The sequence below is a fragment of the Canis lupus genome, chromosome 4 (assembly GCF_011100685.1).
Source record: "Canis lupus familiaris isolate Mischka breed German Shepherd chromosome 4, alternate assembly UU_Cfam_GSD_1.0, whole genome shotgun sequence".
Taxonomy (NCBI): Eukaryota; Metazoa; Chordata; class Mammalia; order Carnivora; family Canidae; genus Canis; species Canis lupus.
The window spans coordinates 11,635,959-11,656,274 of record NC_049225.1 but is presented as its reverse complement, the minus strand read 5'-3'; the positions used below and the strand labels follow the sequence as shown (position 1 = coordinate 11,656,274).

At 36.0% G+C, this 20,316-nt stretch overlaps 1 protein-coding gene across 5 annotated transcripts in view; it reads right to left on the bottom strand.

Moving 5' to 3' along the window:
* Positions 1–20,316, bottom strand: part of BICC1 (BicC family RNA binding protein 1) — a 270,915-nt gene that overhangs the window by 19,987 nt on the left and 230,612 nt on the right. For 3 of the 5 annotated variants that reach the window (XM_038533968.1, XM_038533966.1, XM_038533969.1), the window contains 13 exons: positions 17,540–17,619; positions 15,656–15,814; positions 14,039–14,092; positions 13,411–13,605; positions 12,934–13,185; positions 9,942–10,073; positions 7,953–8,139; positions 5,949–6,110; positions 5,173–5,369; positions 4,903–5,035; positions 4,222–4,378; positions 1,993–2,158; positions 268–307 (listed from right to left, as the gene is read on the bottom strand). In XM_038533968.1, coding sequence (XP_038389896.1) covers positions 268–307; positions 1,993–2,158; positions 4,222–4,378; positions 4,903–5,035; positions 5,173–5,369; positions 5,949–6,110; positions 7,953–8,139; positions 9,942–10,073; positions 12,934–13,185; positions 13,411–13,605; positions 14,039–14,092; positions 15,656–15,814; positions 17,540–17,619 — 1,914 coding nt within the window. Of the gene's footprint in view, positions 1–267; positions 308–1,992; positions 2,159–4,221; positions 4,379–4,902; positions 5,036–5,172; positions 5,370–5,948; positions 6,111–7,952; positions 8,140–9,941; positions 10,074–12,933; positions 13,186–13,410; positions 13,606–14,038; positions 14,093–15,655; positions 15,815–17,539; positions 17,620–19,841; positions 19,919–20,316 lie in introns of those variants that run through there. The other 2 variants (XM_038533970.1, XM_038533967.1) reach the window with 2 other exon arrangements.

Genomic DNA, 20,316 nt, shown 5'->3' with positions numbered 1-20,316 from the left:
GCCAAAATGCCTTAAAATATATTCACAAAACACCTTATAACAAAGTAATAGTAAACTGAAAAATGCTACATTATTTCTTAATTGATCTAATGCTAATGTATTCAACAAAACACATTCATTCCCAACTAAATTTCTGCAACTTGAACCTAAATATTCTAGGTTTCTCTTTATGAAGGTCCAATTTCTCAATTCAACATAAATACTAGAAAACCTTTTATGGGTGTTCTAGAAAAAAATCAAAGTATAGATCATTAACATAGCACATACCTTTGGTTGCTAATAGCTTCTTTTGTTCATAGTCAAATGCCTGAAAATAAAACAGAAATTATGTTTATTGCCAGTCTATCCAAATGTCTTCCCAATACCCTGTAATTAGAGAACAAAGGTTTTGACTATAGCCCATGAATCTGCCTGGGACACATGCTAAACTATGCACCATAATGTGACAGTAATGTAGTATAAGTATGATAACTATAAACATGTTTTCAAACTAATTAATTAGAATAAGTTAACTAGTTCTGACATGAAAGTGACAAGAATTAAAAATTTTCCTTCAAAAGGGAAAAAAAAATCCTATTTACTGTGAGTATTTAACACACCAGGACCAATATATGCTAAAGTAGAGTGAATAACTAGTAATAGCCTAAATTTCAAAATAACACATTACTAAAATGCTTTCTGGTTATCTACTGGCCTCTTGGTTCTCCACATCCCCTTCTCACTTAAGTAAAGCATGGCCTGAAATGGGATGATGTTAAGATAACTTATTAAGCCTAATTGGCACAGTCTTTGCTTTTGAAGTGAGATAAATGACAAATGTCTAGCTTTGATCTGTAATGACATTAAGCAATACAGTAAAATTAAACCTAGTTACTTTTTATTGTACCGGACCAGAATGCCACCATTCATTCTTCTGTTCACAGAAAGTAAGTGATTTCAGTGACAGTCAGATCTACCAGGACCAAGGTAGGTCATTTTGAAGAAAGCAGACAGAGCTACATCTCAACTCAAGCCCAGTGTTCTCAGCTCTCCAATTAGGGACTAACTGAGGCTTGATTTAAGAATGTCTCAAAGGCCTACCAGGAGGGCCAAGAACCAACTGGTGAGAGCTCTTTGATTCTTCTAGGAGGAGTATACCATCATATATAGGGTGCACATAAAATTTACAGTCTGAAACAGGGTATTTCTAAGAGTGAAAGGTGCTACAAATAAAAATTAGGCCAGAATTATATAAGTTAATGGTTGATGTAGACAAACTAGGATGTGTGATTAAGATCATGACGGTAAATCAGGAGAGCTAGATTTTTAGATAACACAGTTTGACAATGTTTTTGAAATCCTAGATGTAGGGACACCTGGATGGCTGAGCATCTGGCTTTGGCTCAGGGTATGATCCCAGAGTCCTGGGATCGAGTCCTGCATTGGGATCCCCAAGGGGAGCCTGCTTCTCCCTCTGCCTGTGTCTCTCATGAATAAATAAGTAAAATCTTAAAAAAAAAAAAAAAAAAAAAAGAAATCCTAGGGCTAAAATCATCAGGAATATTTAGCATCTACTTTCAAAAACCTAAAGTTTTACATTAGTTATTTTGAACTATCTGAGTGACACCAAATTTATATCCATTAAGTAGGTAGAAAGATAATTATATTTATCCAAGACTATGTTATGAGGCAGTAATACTTAAAAATAACAGCCTTCTACATTTATCTAAACTTTAAGTAACAGAGGAATAGTATTTCATAAGACATAGTGACATAGACCATTTTATGCCAATTTTAATACAATACTTTAAATAATTTTTCTCACTTAAGCTAACTTCTGCTTTTCATTTTTAATGTTTATGGCAAAACCAATTCCTATATATTTAAATTTAATTTTGACTAGAGTGCAGAAGGAAAACCAAATTTCTATGCTATTGCTAAATACTCACTAATTCTCCATTCCCTAACCCTACCACCCTACATTTGGATGAGTCTCCCATTTCTCATCATTACCTGCATGTTGACATATGATGGGCGTGGGGCCAGGCGAGCTCTTTCAGAATTTTGCTGGGCGGCTGCAGCCCTCTCTGCAGCACGCTCACTTCCGGGAGCCTTCTTGTCAGCCAAAGGGCTTTCTGTGGTACTCAGTTCAGGGTCTGAGAGCAACCTGTCAGTGCTGCTGTGAAACAGTTTGGAATTTAACACTCCATGTTTATATGCCAATGTACTGAACGTTTCCTATGTGCCACACTTACTACATGTTTACCACTGTCAACTATTTACATGCATTATTTCATTTAATCTTCACCACACAGCTCTGAAGTAGGTAGTAGTAGTATTCCCATTTTACAGATAAGGGAAGTACTTTACCCAAGTTATACCTCTGGTAAACAGTAGAAGTGGAATTTTAACCCATGCAAATGACTCTAGCGCTGGAGTTGAAACTATTTCATGATACACTTTCACAAACATTATATGCAGTATGTATGGCATATGTCTATGGTACATATGGAATAGACATACCGTCAAGATTTCCAATTTGCATGTATCAAAGAGATAGCAATGACTCACACATATGCAGTCTAAGCAGAAACAAGTCAATCTGCAGGCATGCAGATGACCCAATTCCTGTGTGTGAAATGCACATGGTATTGCTAACAAACCTACTATGATACAGGTATCAGATAAATAAATATTTTCCAGTACCCGCTCAGGGTGCATGGATGAACATAAAAATGACTCTTAAAAGAGAAAAAAATGATCTGAATTACAAGATTAGTAATGCCCTATACATGCACCTCAAATTCAAATCCAATTGCATGTTAAGCTCAAGTAAAAGAGAAATAAGAAACAGTATTAGTCAAAGAGTTGATCAGATTCATTTATTCTTTTATCATTCACTATCCCATTGTTCCAGGGGAATTCAGAGGAATTTAGAACAGGCTTTTGGAATATAAGAGGAGGAGCAATGAACTTTGTTTGCTTAACAAAAGTTCGCAGTGGCTTCACACAGGACAACAGAACTGGAATTTAAAGGGCCTCTGCAGGCTCACCAGTGTAAAGGCCAGGAGAACAGCATAAGCAAAGGAAAAGAAGCAAGCAATGTGGATGATTGGTGTATTTAAAGCCAGAGCGTAACAAAATCAGACTTTTGTGTTCAAAAAAACTGCTGGAACAAAAATAAAGGACTGTTTGAGCTGCTTAAAGGGTAAGGGGCAAGAGAGACCACTCTAGAGGCTGCAGCTTAATTCAGATGAGAGGTAAGTTCAGAACATATTTAATGATGAAAGGAACAGGCATACCCTTCAAATGCTTCCATACAAGGAACAAGGCAAATTTACTTCCCCAACCTACGTTGAATAATGTTCACTGTGGCTACTAGTACCACGTAAAGGAAAACACAGATTAAAGCAGATCTGTACGAAATGAGAACAAGAATAATTAACTGACCAAAGAGTTTATAAAAGCAAAACAGATTTGGTAAGGACAACAGGAAGTAAAAACAGAAAGGCTATTTTTGTCTGAAGATACTCTCCTTTGTAAGGATATATAAGAAAACTAGTAAGACAGTAGAGGAAACTGGGTGGATGGAGATGGATGGGAGCAAAACTTTCCAACATAGAAGCATTTCACTCACTGTATCACCTTTTTTAAAAAAACTGTGAATAGACTGCTTATTTGAAAAAAATAAATAGAAGAAGAAAATAAAGTAAGGATAACACATTTGTAACTGTGCTACAGAAAGGGAGAGTTATAGTTAATACAATATATGTATTTATACTCACTGTGGTTTGTAATACATAAAATCATGAAGCTGTCAAGTATTTATTACCAAAGTTAGCAATTAACTACTTTGGAACAAGGAAGCCATAGTTTAAGTTAGAAAGTCGGGGCAAAACAAAGGAGAATTCGCAGTGGGAAAATTTCCCCAATAAAACTCAGAAACTAAATACTGCCCTGCTCAAGAGCATTTTCAGAGCAGCAGAGATGGTTTAGAGAATCCAGACATAAACTCAACCACTACAGAGAAGAGAGAGGACTGAAAATTACCAGATGCTCTTCCTTAATACAATTTTTAAAAGGAAAAAGAAAAGATAGTTATAATGAAAAATAAAAAACACTCTTGGAGAAGATCAAACTTACTTGAACCAAAGAATACCAACTACTGAGTTTAAAACAAATCCAGCCTGTTACACATTTTCTTTCAAAGGGTCAAGGACTTTTAAAGATTAAAATACATACTGTAAGTGTGAGTTTTTTGTGCCCTGCAACAGTTCTACTGTCTGCCTCTTGGCACAGGAAACTTTGGAGGGACCCATCATCTGTTTCAAGTCACCAGCATTCCCAGAATGGGAAGGGCTTCGAGGCATGCCTACTTCAACAAAAGCATCGTTACAACCTGCAGAAGGGACAAAGTGAAAATCCAAATGTCACCTTATCATCAACAAACCACCTGCGATGGAAACAGATCAGAACCAAATTCAAAAGAGACCCAGGCATAACAGCTTTCAGCTGCAAAGAAGACTTTAAATTCAGGCTGTCTCAAATTTCATTCAAGATGAAATCTAAGGAGAAGACCCTCACATTTTTAAAAGATTATTAGGGGTGACAGGGTTTTAAAAAAAGAAATATTTGGAAAAAATTGTATGTATACATTTAATAAATTGATGCTTTCCTCTTGCACAATTACATCCACTTTAATTTAGGAAGTGCCAATGTAATGGGAAGTGATTCTTTCTGTGGAAGTGTTTTTAGTTTATCTTTCCCTGTGTTCTTTGGAATTTTATTCAAGATGTCTTTCTGCATACTTGAGGCAGGATGCATCCTAACTGGTTAGCAAAACCAACTTGAAATCACCACACAGACTTTACAACCCCCTTTATCCAAGTAACAGACCAGCATGAAGTTCAGAAGGAAAGTTACCTTCTGTGGGGTTTGATTTGGGAGATGCCTGCTCAGGTCCAGTTGTCTGTCTAGATGGATCACCATGATTCCCACTCAGCACTTTTTCTCCAAGTGATGAGGTGGGTATTGCACCATATTTTATATTTGGAGACTAAAATGATAATAGAAAATAACATACAGATATGGTCACAATTCTAAAATTCACTTCAGGTGAAAGTTTATACACATTATCAGTGGCTTATCTCTTACAAACAGCATAGATCACACTACTCTGGCAAATGACATTACCTGTGCATGTCCATTTAAAGAAGCAGAAATTTTTTTGCCTTCTGTCTGCATAGTGTTGATATGGACATCAACAGGAGTCAAGCCAGGAGGAGGAGATGGAGCTGTGTGCCCATAGGTGGGCACGCCAGACAACAAAATATTAGTTAATGTGGCTTGGGCAGTAGATGGAATCATAAGGTGTGGTATAGCAGAAAAACCTACAACGACATTTCATGGCAGATATTAGACAGGAAAAAACTCAGATTCAACAAATACTACTTTATTATTTTTAGTAAAAACAGAAAACTTCATTTTTGTTGCTACAAATTCAGTAGAGAATTCAATTTTGATACCTCTCGATAAATAGGTTTAACATTACTATAAAAACACAAAATAATGTTTAAATGGAACAAGAATATTTAATCTAAGCTCTTTACTGTACTGATGAGGAAACTAGCTAGATTTACTATGCCCATATGACTACCAAGCACATTTGTCCAACTGGAACTACATTTCTTCATTACCCGGTCAGTGAGTTTCAAGTGTCTTTGCCACTGCTTTCTGCTCATCATACTCTTTCTCTTGATCTGTTTGTCACGTCTGAAGATTATATTCTACTTTTAATGAAAAACACACTGCTTTGTCATGCTTCATTTTAATTTACACACTGGGAAATTTCTGTTTAGCTGCAGTATACTTTGAACCATTATTTTTCCCTAGGGGAAGAGAGCCACTAGTACATTTTATTTAAAAACTGATATCTAACATGTCTTTGATTGTACTTAAATGATACTCACCTGTGGCACTTGAAGTGTTAGCAAGTGGGGGTGCCCATAATGTGGGGCTGGGTGTGCCAGAACTCGGACTTTGCAAAGGACTGACTGAGCTATTAAGAGCATTCAAGAGTGAGTTTGGGCTTGTTGATGTGTTTAGAGATAAGGTGGTAGGCCCCAAAAGACCTGCAATAAATGAATGTCAAGTCAATATGCATAAATTCAAGACTTAAAAATACAGATGGCACCATACTGCCATTTGGAATGCACACTGATATAGTCTGATATTTTCCAAGTACAAAATGAGTGGCAGATTACCTTCCTTCAAATATTCACAGGAAATATTGCATGATACAACTCCAACACAGAAACCAAACTATCTACAAACAGATGCTGAAGAAAATGGAAGACAGGTGTATGCAAACCAGCGAGGTGGTCAGGGTCACTGAGCAATGCCAGCTGTTTTGTATCTATTGCAACTGGCCAGGATGAACACATTTCTGCTCAAGTGGAAACTCATTTTTATTTCTCTGCATAACTCACTTGTTTTCTGTTTCCAAACAAACTGTTTCCAAACCATGTACAATTAGCAGAGAGTAGGGGATTTTTTTTTTCCTACAGTAGAATGACTACATTAGGCCCATTTATGGAGAGGCCGAGCTACCTGGAGCAGTTTTTGTTCATATGTTAAAACAAATGACTTCTCTTTGGTCCATCTCAATGAGAATGAAAACTTTTCTGAGAAACAATTTTTTTTGTTTGTTTTTTGCTTGTTTTAAGGATTTAATGTTTGACTTAAATAATGAAATTTCCCTTCAGGTATTTAAATATATTCTAAAGTAAAATATGAAATTATATATAACTTTCCAGAAATATTTAAAGTATTAAATATTACAAGATAGATACAGATATAAAAACATTTTAAAAATTGAGTAGCTGAATCTTTGCTCACTTTTTTTCTCTCAAGAAAGGAAGAACTTGGCTCCTGCTAAATTATCTCACTGGCACTTCCTAACTAACATGCATGTGTTATGACTGTTCAGATCTCCGGTGGAAGAGACAATTTTGGAAGATTAGGGGCCAAGGGGAAAAGAGACTCTCTTTACTGTAATGATTTCTAGACATGGCTATCTGGAATCTTAATCACATTATAATCATATTATAATTTTTAAAAAAACAAGAAATAGCTGTTAGAAAAAAATTATAGAAGGCTGAGAGTATTTTTTGTCTCAGATCAATACTGAATGAGGCAAAATTATTTTCTAAATTTATTACATTCACTTTTTATATTAAGGCTACTGAAAAATGTGCAAAAAGTAGTGAATCTAGGATAATTACAATATCGCAATGAACTCTAGCCTGTAAATAGGAATCCATAGTGAGGTGGTACATATCACAACCATGAAATGCCTCACCTCACTTTCTCAAAGAACTAAAGCAATGAGGGGATGATGCTCTTTCATCTTCTATTCTTTGCCTTAAATATAAATACAGGTCCATTTGCTCCATTTGCTCCTCTTGGTAGCTGCAGGCTAGATTTCCTTTGGACCTGGACAACACAGTTCTGACCACTGGGAATGGGGGTTCAGCTCATTTTCACCTCCCCCTTCCCTAACCCTCATACAGATTTCCAATTACTTTTTGAAAAGCAAACTGGATAATCTTTACCTCTAGGGATGGATGGCAATATTGCAAATGCAAGAGAGAACAAGCACATAAATTATAGTCAGACTGCTCACTTCATTCTCATGGCATTCTTAATTTAGAAAGCAAACATAGCTACTGAAAATAAAACAGTCGGACCTTGATTATTTATGTCAAATAAAAAGAATCTGGGTAACAAAAGTCTATAGAGTCTAACAAACCTAAAATGGATTGATGTGAGCTTTGTTGCTTTTTCATCTAATCTGAGGGCCTGACAACGGAAAAAAACAGCCTTTAAAATGTAGTCTCAAATGGTAGAAAGAAAGCAAACCAGCTAAGCAATCCCCCAGTGACTGAGAAGCACTATAATAATAAATTTTATACCTAGTCCAGTGAGTCCAAGGCCTGCTGAAGCTAAGATGTCCAGGCTGGGACATGCCAGGCCGGCAGGGCATGATGCTGGGGATGGGCTGGTTGCTATGGTAACCCCACTGCTTTCAAGTCCGAGGAGACATTTCCTTGCTTCATACATATTTAAGGCATTTCGCTCAACACTTTTCACAATCACAGACTATGAAAACACATAATGGAAAAGAAAAAGGTGACATGCAAGCAGTATACAATGAACTGGGGAGTGGGTGAGAAATGAATATGGTAATAAAGATTCCACTCAGGGAATATATTGAAGTGGTTTTAAAAATCAACTAAAAAGTTCTGTTTATTTCTTATATTTACTCCTGTGGTAAAATCATGAAAGGTTAGTTATAACTTACTGAGTGTGCCTTGTGTTCCAGGCACTGAGATGGAAGCTGTATATAAATCTAGATGCTTGTCGGAAACCTTCTGGATGGGCATTATTATTCATATTCAGTGAGGATAAAGGATCTACTCATGGTCACAGCCTAGCTGTGGAGGAGCAGCGAGAGGACTGGACCTCAGGCTGTCTGCCTCTATAGCCCATTCTCTTTGCATCCTCTTGCTTTTACATTAAAGCCTTCTCCCCTTTATCTAATCTTTACAAAACAACTCAAACTTGTCACTATATATAGACTACATAATAACAGTCACTTAGGTTTGACATTTATGGTCTGCTAGTTAACTAAAAGACCTTGAGGTACCACTATTCTTCACCGATGGCATATCAATGGCAAAGCTTATGGTAAAATAAATTTCTAAACAATATATTTTTTTCTCAATGGACTCATCTAGAAAATTGGACGCGTAAACTCAAGAAGGAGAGCCTCCAATGGGCAATAAAGAAAATTTGTGACTGAAAAAGCAGTTAAAGCAGTAGTCAGCATCGGGGCCAGCTAAGCAGAATTAAATGGCCATGGGATGCTACAAGGCTCTAGAATTCTCACTTGCAATCTATCTTCCCCTGACCTGTTCTCATTTCTTACTGAAATCTGGGGGTTCCTCTTGTGCCTAACCCTCCTTATATGCACTGTCTCGCCTGTCTTTATCTTCCAGTCTTGGTATCCACAGTGACGCCAGTCAACTCAAATTAGTTAAGCATGAAGCTTCAAGATACATAAAATTAATGTCCTGTTCTCTAACTTAAAACTCAGTGTATCACGTTTACTTAGAATCAAACCTATCTTTTCCCAAACAGTTGTGCTTTCCATTTTTTAATTTCTATAAAATAATAGGTATCATGGCATATGTATAATGGCATAATATAAATGATTTTATATATGTAAATACATAAAAACACGGTGTTCAGTGTCCAACTTAAGAAAAACAATCATGCCCTCTTCAAAAGAAGATAGGATTCTAAGTGAACGTGATACACTGAGTTTCAACCCTATCTTATCCCATTAAATTTTGACTATACATGGAATTATTGAAATTTTGCCACATCTTAGAGAAGAGGTTCCAAGATAGCTGAACTGGGGACACTTCATTATTTACTTTTGATTATCATTATTAGCTTATTATTTCATTAAAGAAAATGGACATCTATTATTTAAATCTCCAGGCCTAGCAGAGTCGCTCACAAAAAACATGTAAACTAAATATTTTTAAATCACATTGGATACATACACATACACACTTAACACAATGTGTAGCCTTATCAACTCTGATAACTTAATAAAGCTGAAAGTTACCAGGTTGCAAATTAATAAAAACACATATTCTCTTTCTCATACACTTGTAAAAAATAATCATAAAAATGGACTCCAAAACCAAGACATAAAGAAAATGATCAATAATGAATGTTTTTACAAACTTATGTATTAAATAACTAAGTATAATATATAATGACATATATAGAATACTTAATTCCATGTATATGCAAATACACACTTATATGAAAATAAATCTAGAACATAATATGATACGTGGTTCTCTGGGTCCAGATTGTGAACCAACCTTGCTTGGTTGTTTCGGCTTTGGTTTAATACTGATGAAGACATCGAGCTGTTCCATCAACTGAGCAATGAACTGTGGATCAACTTCAATTTCTTCCTTCATATCAAACATCAACACAAGGGGAAGACAGCCCTAAGAAGTGTCACAATAGAAAATATAGGAGGTAAAATATTACTCATTTAAACATCTAGTAATTTAACATGCCTACAAACAACACAAAATTCTATGGACTGGAAGAGTTAACCAAAGTAATAAAGCTAATCCCAAAGCTCGGAGAATTGGGGTGGAAATAATGCTGAGAACACAAACTACTTTTGAATGATAAATTACACATGTCTGAAATTGCCTATTGGATCTGAATTTTTTACCCACGTCCCACCTTGGAAAATTCCTCCATTCTCTGACTTCTGTTGGTGATGCCAGAAACTAGATCTTGAACCACATCAAGGGTACTGATCTTGTGCTTTTGCTCAAAGATTTACCACACAGGTTTTTACTGTGTTCTGAATGAAACCTAAACATGTATCAATCAGCCCTTAAAGATCTCCCCATTTTGGCCCAGCTTTGCTTGTGCAATCATACGCCTGTATGTCCTCACATCTGCCCCTTCCTCAGGCTAGACCAGCCTCCTATTTGTCTTTTTTTTTTTTAATTATTATTTATTCATTTGAGAGACAAGAGAGAAAGAGCACAAGCAGGAGGAGCAGCAGAGTGAGAGAGAGAAGCAGGTTGCCCACAGAGCAGGAAGCCCTATGTGGGGTTCCCTCCCAGGACCCTGGGATCATGACCTGGGCCCCAGCCAGATGCTTAACTGACTGAGCCACCCAGGCACCCCTGACTATTTTTCAAACAGATACTGTAGTTTGCTCTCTACAAAAGGCTTCTTCACCAGCTCAAGTCCTACCTCTCCAGCCTTACCTCTTTCCTGGAGTAAACCGCTACACTGTTTCTTCTCTTAGCTTTCTCACTTTTTAGCTTTGCAGCAGTCAGCACTTGGGTTTTTTCTCTGATGCTTTCTTCCTGGCCCCAAATCTACTAAGTATAGGAATCCCATATCTGTACTGATTCTCAGGATACTCAGTACTAGCCCACTGATTGCTGGGTTCTGTACGTAAGTATCAGAAGTAACAGTCAAATACACTGGGATTAAAATGAAATCACTGTGTTCTATGTTCCTTGTGAATAAAGGTAATTTTTGCATTTAAAATGTAGGTTAAAGCCTTTTCTTTTTAAAGACATTATTTATTTATTTGACAGACATAGTGCACAAACAGGGAAAGCAGGAGAGGGAGAAATAGGTTCTCCACTGAGCACAGAGGCTGATGCATGGCTTGATCCCTGGACCCTGAAATCATGACCTGAGCAGAAGGTAGATGCTTAGCTGACTGAGCCACCCAGGAGCCCCACCTTTTATTTCTTTTAAAGATTTATTTATTTGAAAGAGAGAGAGAGAGAGAGAACGCACACATGCATGAGGGAGGGGAGAGGGGCAGAGAAAGAGAAACTCAAACAGTCTGTGCTAAGTGTGGAGCTGACATAGGGCTTGATTTCATGACCCAGGATCCTGACCTGAGTTGAAATCAAGAGTCAGACATTAAACTGTCTGAGCCACCCAGACACCCCTACGTTAAAGCCTTTTAATTTATTCCTCTCTTCCTCACTTCTTTCAATATTGTGCAATAATGTCTCATTGCACAATTATATTTTTGATAGTTATGATCAAAGTATGAATATGAATTCCTAACTGTACCGAACATCTGAAAAAGTTCACTTAAAATAATACCTAAAGAAAAAAGAAAAAAGAAAGTTATGAAGAGTAATCATAATAACCTTTGGAAACAAATAGGCTACCCAACTAGGTGTATATTAAAAGTATCCTTATAAACTAAGCTTGGCTAAAAAAAATAATTCACAACAAAATAATTATATATTATAATCCTTAATGATAAATTTTTGTCAGAAGAATGGAATCAACAATAAAAATTTGGGTTTTCTGGGGCACCTGGGTGGCTCAGTTGGTTAAGGATGTGACTCTTGATCTTGGGTCAGGTCATGATCTCAGGGTTTTGGGATCCACCCCGTGTTGGACTCTGTGCTGAGCATGGAGCCTGTTTATCATTGTCTTTCTCCCATTCCCTCCGTTCCACCCCTCCCTGCTTGTGCTCCTCTCTATCCTAAAAAACAAAAACTAGATTTTCTGAAACTTTCTCAAAAACAAATTCTGAAAAAAAAAAAAATAAATAAATAAATAAATAAAAACAAAAAAAAAAACAAATTCTGTGAGTTACTAATAGCAAAGATCACATCTGAGGCTTACTATTTCAAATGTCATTAAAGGTCAAGTTCTTGAAGAGAAGACTACAGTGTTTTTTTTTTTAAATAAGAATATTTGTAAGTTCACATTATGTCAATCCATTTTGTTACTATGTATCAAACTACACACTGTTTTTAAATGAATATAGGAAGGACAGAAATACTGCAAATTTTAAATCAGGAGCAGTGTTGAATTACATAACTGCTATTTTCTTCAGTGTATTACGACTCAAATTCATAGCTTAAATCCCATTTATTTAAATTGTATCAGAAATCTGTGAAATGTTCACGTTTCATGCTACTGAAATTTATATTTTTAAGGATAAAAAAAGTATTTTTACTTTTCTGTTTAAACAGAAGACTTTGTCAAATGCAAACCAATACGCATGTCAGATGAAAATAATCAATTACTTCATTGCATCCTCTTCTGTGTTTAGTTTAAGTAAAAAAAAAATACTGCAAAGAAATTACTCACCTATGTAATAAAATTAAGCTTGTGAGGTACTACACACCTTACTCTTACTTTATTTCCTTTTACTATGAAACTTTTTTATTTAACAAAGCTTCCAAAGTATTTTCATAAATACCACAGTAGTAAGGTATGTGCAGCCAGGTATACTGTACCCAAAGAAGTAAATAAAATAAAATGAAACCATAACACTGATTTCAGTAAACCTACCATGAGATATTGCCTTGCAAGACAGACAGACTCAATGGTGCCCTGGAGGTAGACGGTGGATTTCTTTTGTGGATTACTGGGGTCAGGAAAGTGGATCTGAGCACCTGTTCTTTGCATGATATGTTTGATGTTGCTTCCATTTCGACCCATCATAAAGAGATGATGCTGAGCTGCAATATCTAGTTGCGTGCTCACAGGAATAGCTGATGCCAAGCTCCCAGCGAGATGTTCCAACAGTGTGGCAGTTCCTTCCTATGAAGAAAGGGTGGGAAAGGAATAATCCTATTAAATAACTGTCCACATACAAGGAAAGACTCCACTGTACTTCTAATAGCTATGAGGAAATTCAACACATTCTATAAACCAAGACAATACATGGGAAAATTCTGAAAAATTAGTTCAAAATCCTTTAAAAATAAAACTTGCATAATCTTGCATTGTACACTTACAATGTTCATAATTATCTCAATTGCTTACCTTCACAGCACTGGTGTTATTCTGAGACCCTCGTACTATTACAGTAGCACCATACATTCGGGAACGCTGTTTAAATGACACTGAAATGTTGTACGTTTGTGATATGTGCTGAATTGAGGGGGAATTAGGATCAGGAACTGGTTGAAGAATCCCAGCGATTGGTAGCTCAAACATCAGCACCAAAGGAAGCAGCTCCTAAATGAAAGTATGAGAACCCAAAGCAGACAGCTGAATCATTGCACAGAGATGTGCAGAGCTCATTCTTTTCTGAGGATGGAATTCTAAAACATATATTGCTTTTATTACAGACATAAGCTTGGGTAGCCTTTATAAAGTTTCTCAAATGAAAGGAGCCTTTTGTGAAATCTGAGAGTTTTGTAACTTAAACTGTCTGTGGCATTCTTCTTTGGGCCTCTTTTTCATCATTTCAAAATCATCAGAGAAATGGAGTCAGGTACAATCTGGAATATCTCTAAGAAACACTTTTAATAGACTAAAACAACTTCTGTCACTATTTCCTAACTACTGAACATATGACTTGATTATAAATTGATACGTTAAGATATTTTTATTGCTTTATGATGCAAACATTACTGACATTGATTTACAGTATTAAAGTAATACTTACCCGAATTCTAACTCGGGCAGATTCTACTCCTGCTGGTTGTCCTGCTATAGATACCTGCAAAAATAAGAAAATACAGAGTTAGATTTTAATTGAGCCCACATCTGCTTTTCCAGTTATCTACACCCTTGCCACTCAAAATGTCATCCCAGAAAAAAACAGCATTGCCATTATCTGGGAGCTTATTAAAATGAAGAATTTCAGGCACCAACCCAATCCTACTTAATCACAATTTGCATTTTAATGAGTTCCTCAGCTGATTTGTGTCAACTAATTTACATCAACCGCTGGACTGACCTAAAATTTCTCAGTTCCCATAATGCCATCCTGCCCACTTTTTAATTTCTCTTGTTCACTGCATTTTCTACCTGTTGTTTAAACTCTGCATACTGTGTATTAAGTCTGTACTGTACATCAATATACAATGATACTGCTGCAGTAAGTACTCAAAATTATTGAACTACTGCATACATTACCTGCAGCTCTCTCCTGGGATACCCTGAACTTTCCCATAATCTTTCAACTAAAAAATTAATACTGGCATGAGGGTAAGGGTATGGGGCTCCAGGACACTGTTCCTGATGACCATATCCCATGCTATACCAATTGTCAAATATTTTGAATACTGTCCTTGCTTTCTATCTTCCTAATGTGTCACTGTCACCATTAGTCCCCATTCAGAAAAGATTGTTATCTTATTCATCTTTGTAGCTGACAGTTTCTACTACTGTGATTAGATTACAGAGAAAAACCCAAGTAACACAAATAATATAATCTTCAAATACTGAAAGTGCTTTGTATGGACAAGTGAGTTTCATTTGTTTTCAAACACAAGAACTAGAAAATATGCATAAACTAAAGAGAGACAAAATTCAGTCAACATGAGGAAGATGGGCACTCATGCACTGCCTCTTAGAAGGTGATGTGATTTACCCTGGAGAACCACGTGTGTGATGTTACAGACAGAATCCCCACAGTGGACAGTGCTTGGACCAACATAATGCTCTCTGGGCCTTGCCTAAAGGACTTCATTTTATGTTGCCATCACATTTATGTTCCTCCTCTCTCTTCTACAACTACTTAGAGATTAAAAGTTAAGGCCTACCTGTAGGCATCTCTTTAAAAAAGTAGAGCATCTCGGTCTCCATGAAAAGGCTCATACATTCTTTATTTTTGAGTATAGTTGACACATAATGTTACATTAGTTTTAAGTGTATAACCTTAGTGATTTGGCAAATTGAGAAGTTATGCTATGCTCACCATAGCTGTTACAATACCACTAACTATATTCCCTATGCTGGGCCTTTTATCTCCAGTGACTTATTCATTCCACAACTGGAAGCCTGTAGCTCCCCGTCCCCTTCACCCGCTGCTGCCCATCTCCCAAGCACCCTCTCCTTTGGGAACCATCAGTTTGTTTTCTGCATTTGTGGGTCTGCTTCTGCTTTTTGTTTATTCCTTTGTTTCATTTATTTATTTATTTTAGATTCTACATATTAGTAAGATCATATGGTATCTCCATGATTATTTTTTTGCTTTCATCTCCCCCCAAAAAATAAGCATATGAAAAATTATAACTTTACTTTTTTTCGTAACAGTTCATGTGAAAAGACAAAGCACCTGGTTGCTTTTTTCTGCTTGGTTATTCCTGTTGGAATCTGGAAAGTGGATGTGACATCCTGTTTCTTCCATCACTTTTTTAATATTGTTGCCACCTTTGCCAATTACATGGGAATGTTCTGTATGTGAAACATCCATCTTCAAGGTGACTCGATTGCTCTATATGGAAATAATGTATTAATTCTTGATGCATGAAAAAGGAAGAAAAAACTCCTTAGAACTCTTCTCCAAGGGAACAATACTGACAATAAGACTCGGTGGGAAATCTTACAATTTTTTTGGTAAGATCATCTTAATCTATAAATGCATACTTTCTATTTCTCTTCGGCGATAAAAAAGAAATTCTCATTTTAAGATAAATTTGTCAGAAGAAATTAAAAGATACACTCTTTACCAAGATAGCTTTTTGGAAAGCAGCATTTAAATAAAGTCAGGTATAATTACAAATAAATTACTCATTTTTAACAGACATTATTCATAAAACATTTAATTCAAATAACTAAAATCAGATGAAAATAATTACAAGACTGAATATATGTAGGTTAGTAGGACTGTTGAACTGTGACAGAAACAGTAAAAATAAAACCCAAAATTGAATTAAAAAGTCTTTGGGAAAAAAAAGTATTTGTAAGCACTATTTTCACAACTTGCCTATTACTGTAGGTCAAACTTTACACAGCAGACCTGTTATTTTCAGTGGCAGGAAGAGAGCTCCAGCAGTAACATGGCTTACATAAATCAATACAAAGCATACGATTAGTTATAATAAAGCAAATGTAAAATTCTAAGACATAATGAATAATTGTGGTCCTATTAGAATCTGTGTATTTAATTTTGGGAAATTCAGTACTGTAAAATTATAAAGATATGAAACCTTTCCTCATTTATAAAAAATTCTTCAGTCCTCAGAAGGTGAAATTAAAAAGTCAAAATAAAACAAGATGTTAAAGATATTGATGGTTTTTACATAGTCTTATTTCTTAAAATTTAAACATATCCATTAAATACTGTGATTTTTAAACTTAGTTCTTTAGTTGAACATTTAAAACACAGGAAAAATATATTCTTTTTTTGGGAAAAGATTCTAGAATATTTAATAATTGTAAGGTGAATAATTCTTAGGGAAAAAAAAAAAACAAGAGAAAAACAGGAAGAGATCAGAAAACATTTCAGTGAAATACCAGGTGGCAAAATACAGTGGTTAAGAACCAGACAGCCTGGATTTAAATCCCACCTCTCCATTTATTATTGGATTTTGGGCAAATTCCCTAATATCTCTGTGCTGAGTTGGTTATGAGAATTTAACAAATATTTGTAAGATGCTTAGCAAAGTGCCTGCCATATAGTGATTTAGAAATGTTTAATAGAATAAATTCTCACAAATGAGTATATATCTTTACACATCTAAATTTCCCTATTATCTCTCTAACCTAACCTGCAGAGAGAGAAAGAACTTAGAAGATAAAGTATCAAGTTTCATGCCATCACACACAACTATACAGAAGATCATTCTGGCATCATAAAGGCAAATATACTAATTCTTCCTAACTTCATTAATTGCCCTATACTACTCAGGGTCAATGTCTATATCTGAAGATAGCATACATACGTACATATGTGGGTAAATACACACACACACACACACACACACACACACACACACACACTTGAGTATGTATATATAACATTACTCAATTACCCAGCTTGAGAGCTCATTTAAATTTTAAACAGAACTTTACATCCATTGTAGAATCACACATATTTTAAAACCCACCATTACTTTCTTGTGGTTTTTCTTCTCCAAATGGTTCTTTTCATAACAGCATGAAGTAGCCCTTGCAGAGACAATGTTCTGACATCTGAATGTCCTTAACATTCACTTACTTTTGTGTCTAAGACAGACATGATCATTTCCTTGGCCTCCTTAACATCTTCTTTCTTTCCAGAAACCTTAATATGGGGATCTAGAAGAAAATAAAAACAAAGGGCTTATATGAAACCCCCAAACTCTTTGTTTTAAAATTGATATTACAATATAAGAAAAGAGATTCCATAAGAAATTCAGTATTTGATTCATTCTAGGTATGCTAACATTGTAATTAAAACAGGAACATGGAAATCCCCAAGTTGTACATTTTTCTGAATAGCTTTTTTCTTCTGAAAGCTAGCTAAACCATTTAACTGCAAAATAAGTTTATCAAATGTAATTATTTTTTAAACAAGTGAAGAATCTATAAATTCATTTTATTACTTACTACATTCTTGCTACATTCCAAGTCCTGATCTACAGCTTTCAATGCATTAACTCATTTAATCTACCCCACAGCTTTGCAAGGTTGTTTCCAAAGGAAATTAAGGCATAGAGCAGTGTAATAACTTGCCCTAGAAAACCACTCAGAGGCTCATTCATTATAATACAATGTCTTCCACCTCTGGATCCACACTTTTAAAAACATGTGATAACCTAACTCAGAAGGTATCTTTATACATCAAGGTTAACAGAGTAAAATATTATCTTCATTCAGGAATATTTAATATTTATCCAGAATTATTGTTAAATGGCTAATATATGCTACATGTATTAATGATTACTGCCATGGAATGTGATAAAGGAAAACATTAATTCATTTAGCAAGTATTTTCTGAACTTCTACTATATACCAGTCACTATTCTAGGGGTTGGATGATATATCAGTGAAGAAAAAGACCCTTATCCACATGGAGCTTACAATTTTGTACAGGGAAACAAAAATGAATCAGATAAACAAATTACCTAGTGTATTAGAACACAACTTATGAAAAGGAGAACAGATAGAAGGAGGAGTACCAGCTGTGGGATGAAGGTCTGGGCATTAGGCCTCATTGGGAAAACGAGGTCTGAGTAAAAGCTTAAAGGAGCTGAAGCAGTTCGCCAGGCTGGAATCTTTACAGCCAAACTTGGGGTAAGGATGTCGTTTCAGTTCTTTCTTTTGTCAGGTTTCCAAGTCTCCCCAACAAAAGAGTGTTCTATTACCCCACAGGTCAGCCTGAGAGACCAAGACCATTTGGGGGAAGCCAGATGTTCCATAACACTAGCTTAAGTGATAAAGTGGAAAAACAGAGAGAAAAAAAAAAAAAAAAAAAAAGAGAGCATTGTCATCACCATCACTGGTGATGTCAACCTTACTGCCTGCCTACAACACACCATCTTTTCTGCGGAGTCCTTCTTATCCTGAACTACACTTCAGATCAGCAATGGGGTCAGGAACTGTCTGAACACTTTTCACAATTAACAAGCAGGTCCAACTCAGTCCTTCCAAACCATCAACTCTCTAAGATAAGAAAAGAGAATCACCTGGTGGGAATTTTATCAAACTACACATATTTCCCTGATATTGTCACTTACCTATCCCCATCCAACAGTCCATTTGAAAACCCATGCCATGATGAGCATATTATACTCATAAGGTAAAAATAGGCAATTGAAGAGACAGAGGAAGGGAGAGAGGAGGGAGGAAACACTGTCCTAAAGCTCCTGGCTCTTAAGATCAAGGTAGAACAATCAGAGTCAACAACAGAGCACCAGCAGCCTTCAGAGCTCAGGAATGCCTCTAGCCTCCTGGGGAGACATCCCAGCAGCTGTGCTTAATTTGAGTCAGTGCTGTCACCTCCAATCCCCCCGCCCCCATTCTGTCCCGAGATGGTCTCCTGGGAACTGCCCTTGGTCTTAGACTCTTCTCCTTACCCTGTTCTTTAATCCTTCCTCTTATGTTTGTCAAGTCACAGGGGCACTGCGAAGATGAAAGATCTTAAGATTGCTTTAAACCTTCTAAAATGTTTAAGCGTCAGGTATCATAGAGTAAGGGGCCTAAAAGCAGGGCAAAACAGATGTCAAACAACTTCAAGTCAGTATGGCATCATGTTACCACTGCTTGCTCCTTATTGCATCCTAACAGGAACCACTTTTTCTCTTTAAGATTCTCACCAACCTTAATGCACTTATGTAAACACAGTATTTTCTTCAATAATTATTACATCCAGTATAACTCCTCTAGGCAATATTTACATTAAGTCTGTCTACATTCATAATTTTGATCCCAGCTGTCTTCAACTTTGGTTTCAATTACTGTACGCTGGCTTGAACATTAATCTCCACTGAAAATGCTTACTCCTAGGGGATTAGAACCTAGCACTTCTCAAAACATACCTGATTGTACTCAACTGTAGCACTTGCTAGAATATATATTCCTGGGTCTCCAGGATCCAGTAATTGGCATTTTGTTTGTTTCCCAAGTCATTCTTCGATCAAGTATAGGACACAGCAAGTGAAACCACATAAAAAATAGAATTGTAGTGTTTTATGTATCAGTCAAGTACATATAACATAAAATGGTTCTACAGGGAAAAATATATTTTCATACAAAATAAATTAACAGTTAAGTATTGAGTGGTATGCTAATCTGAAAACCTGTTACTTGCATAGGTTGGATAATCACATTAAAATTCCTATGCATCTGTAAAGGGACAAGAAAGCATCAGATTCAATTTATGAAAGAATTTGATTTTCCACCATCTCTGTATCAACTGAATAAAATAAAAAGCAAAAGCCTCAATGGAAAATATATTTTATTTCAAAGTGAAAGAGCACCATCTAGTGACCCAAAAGTATAAATTATCAATGG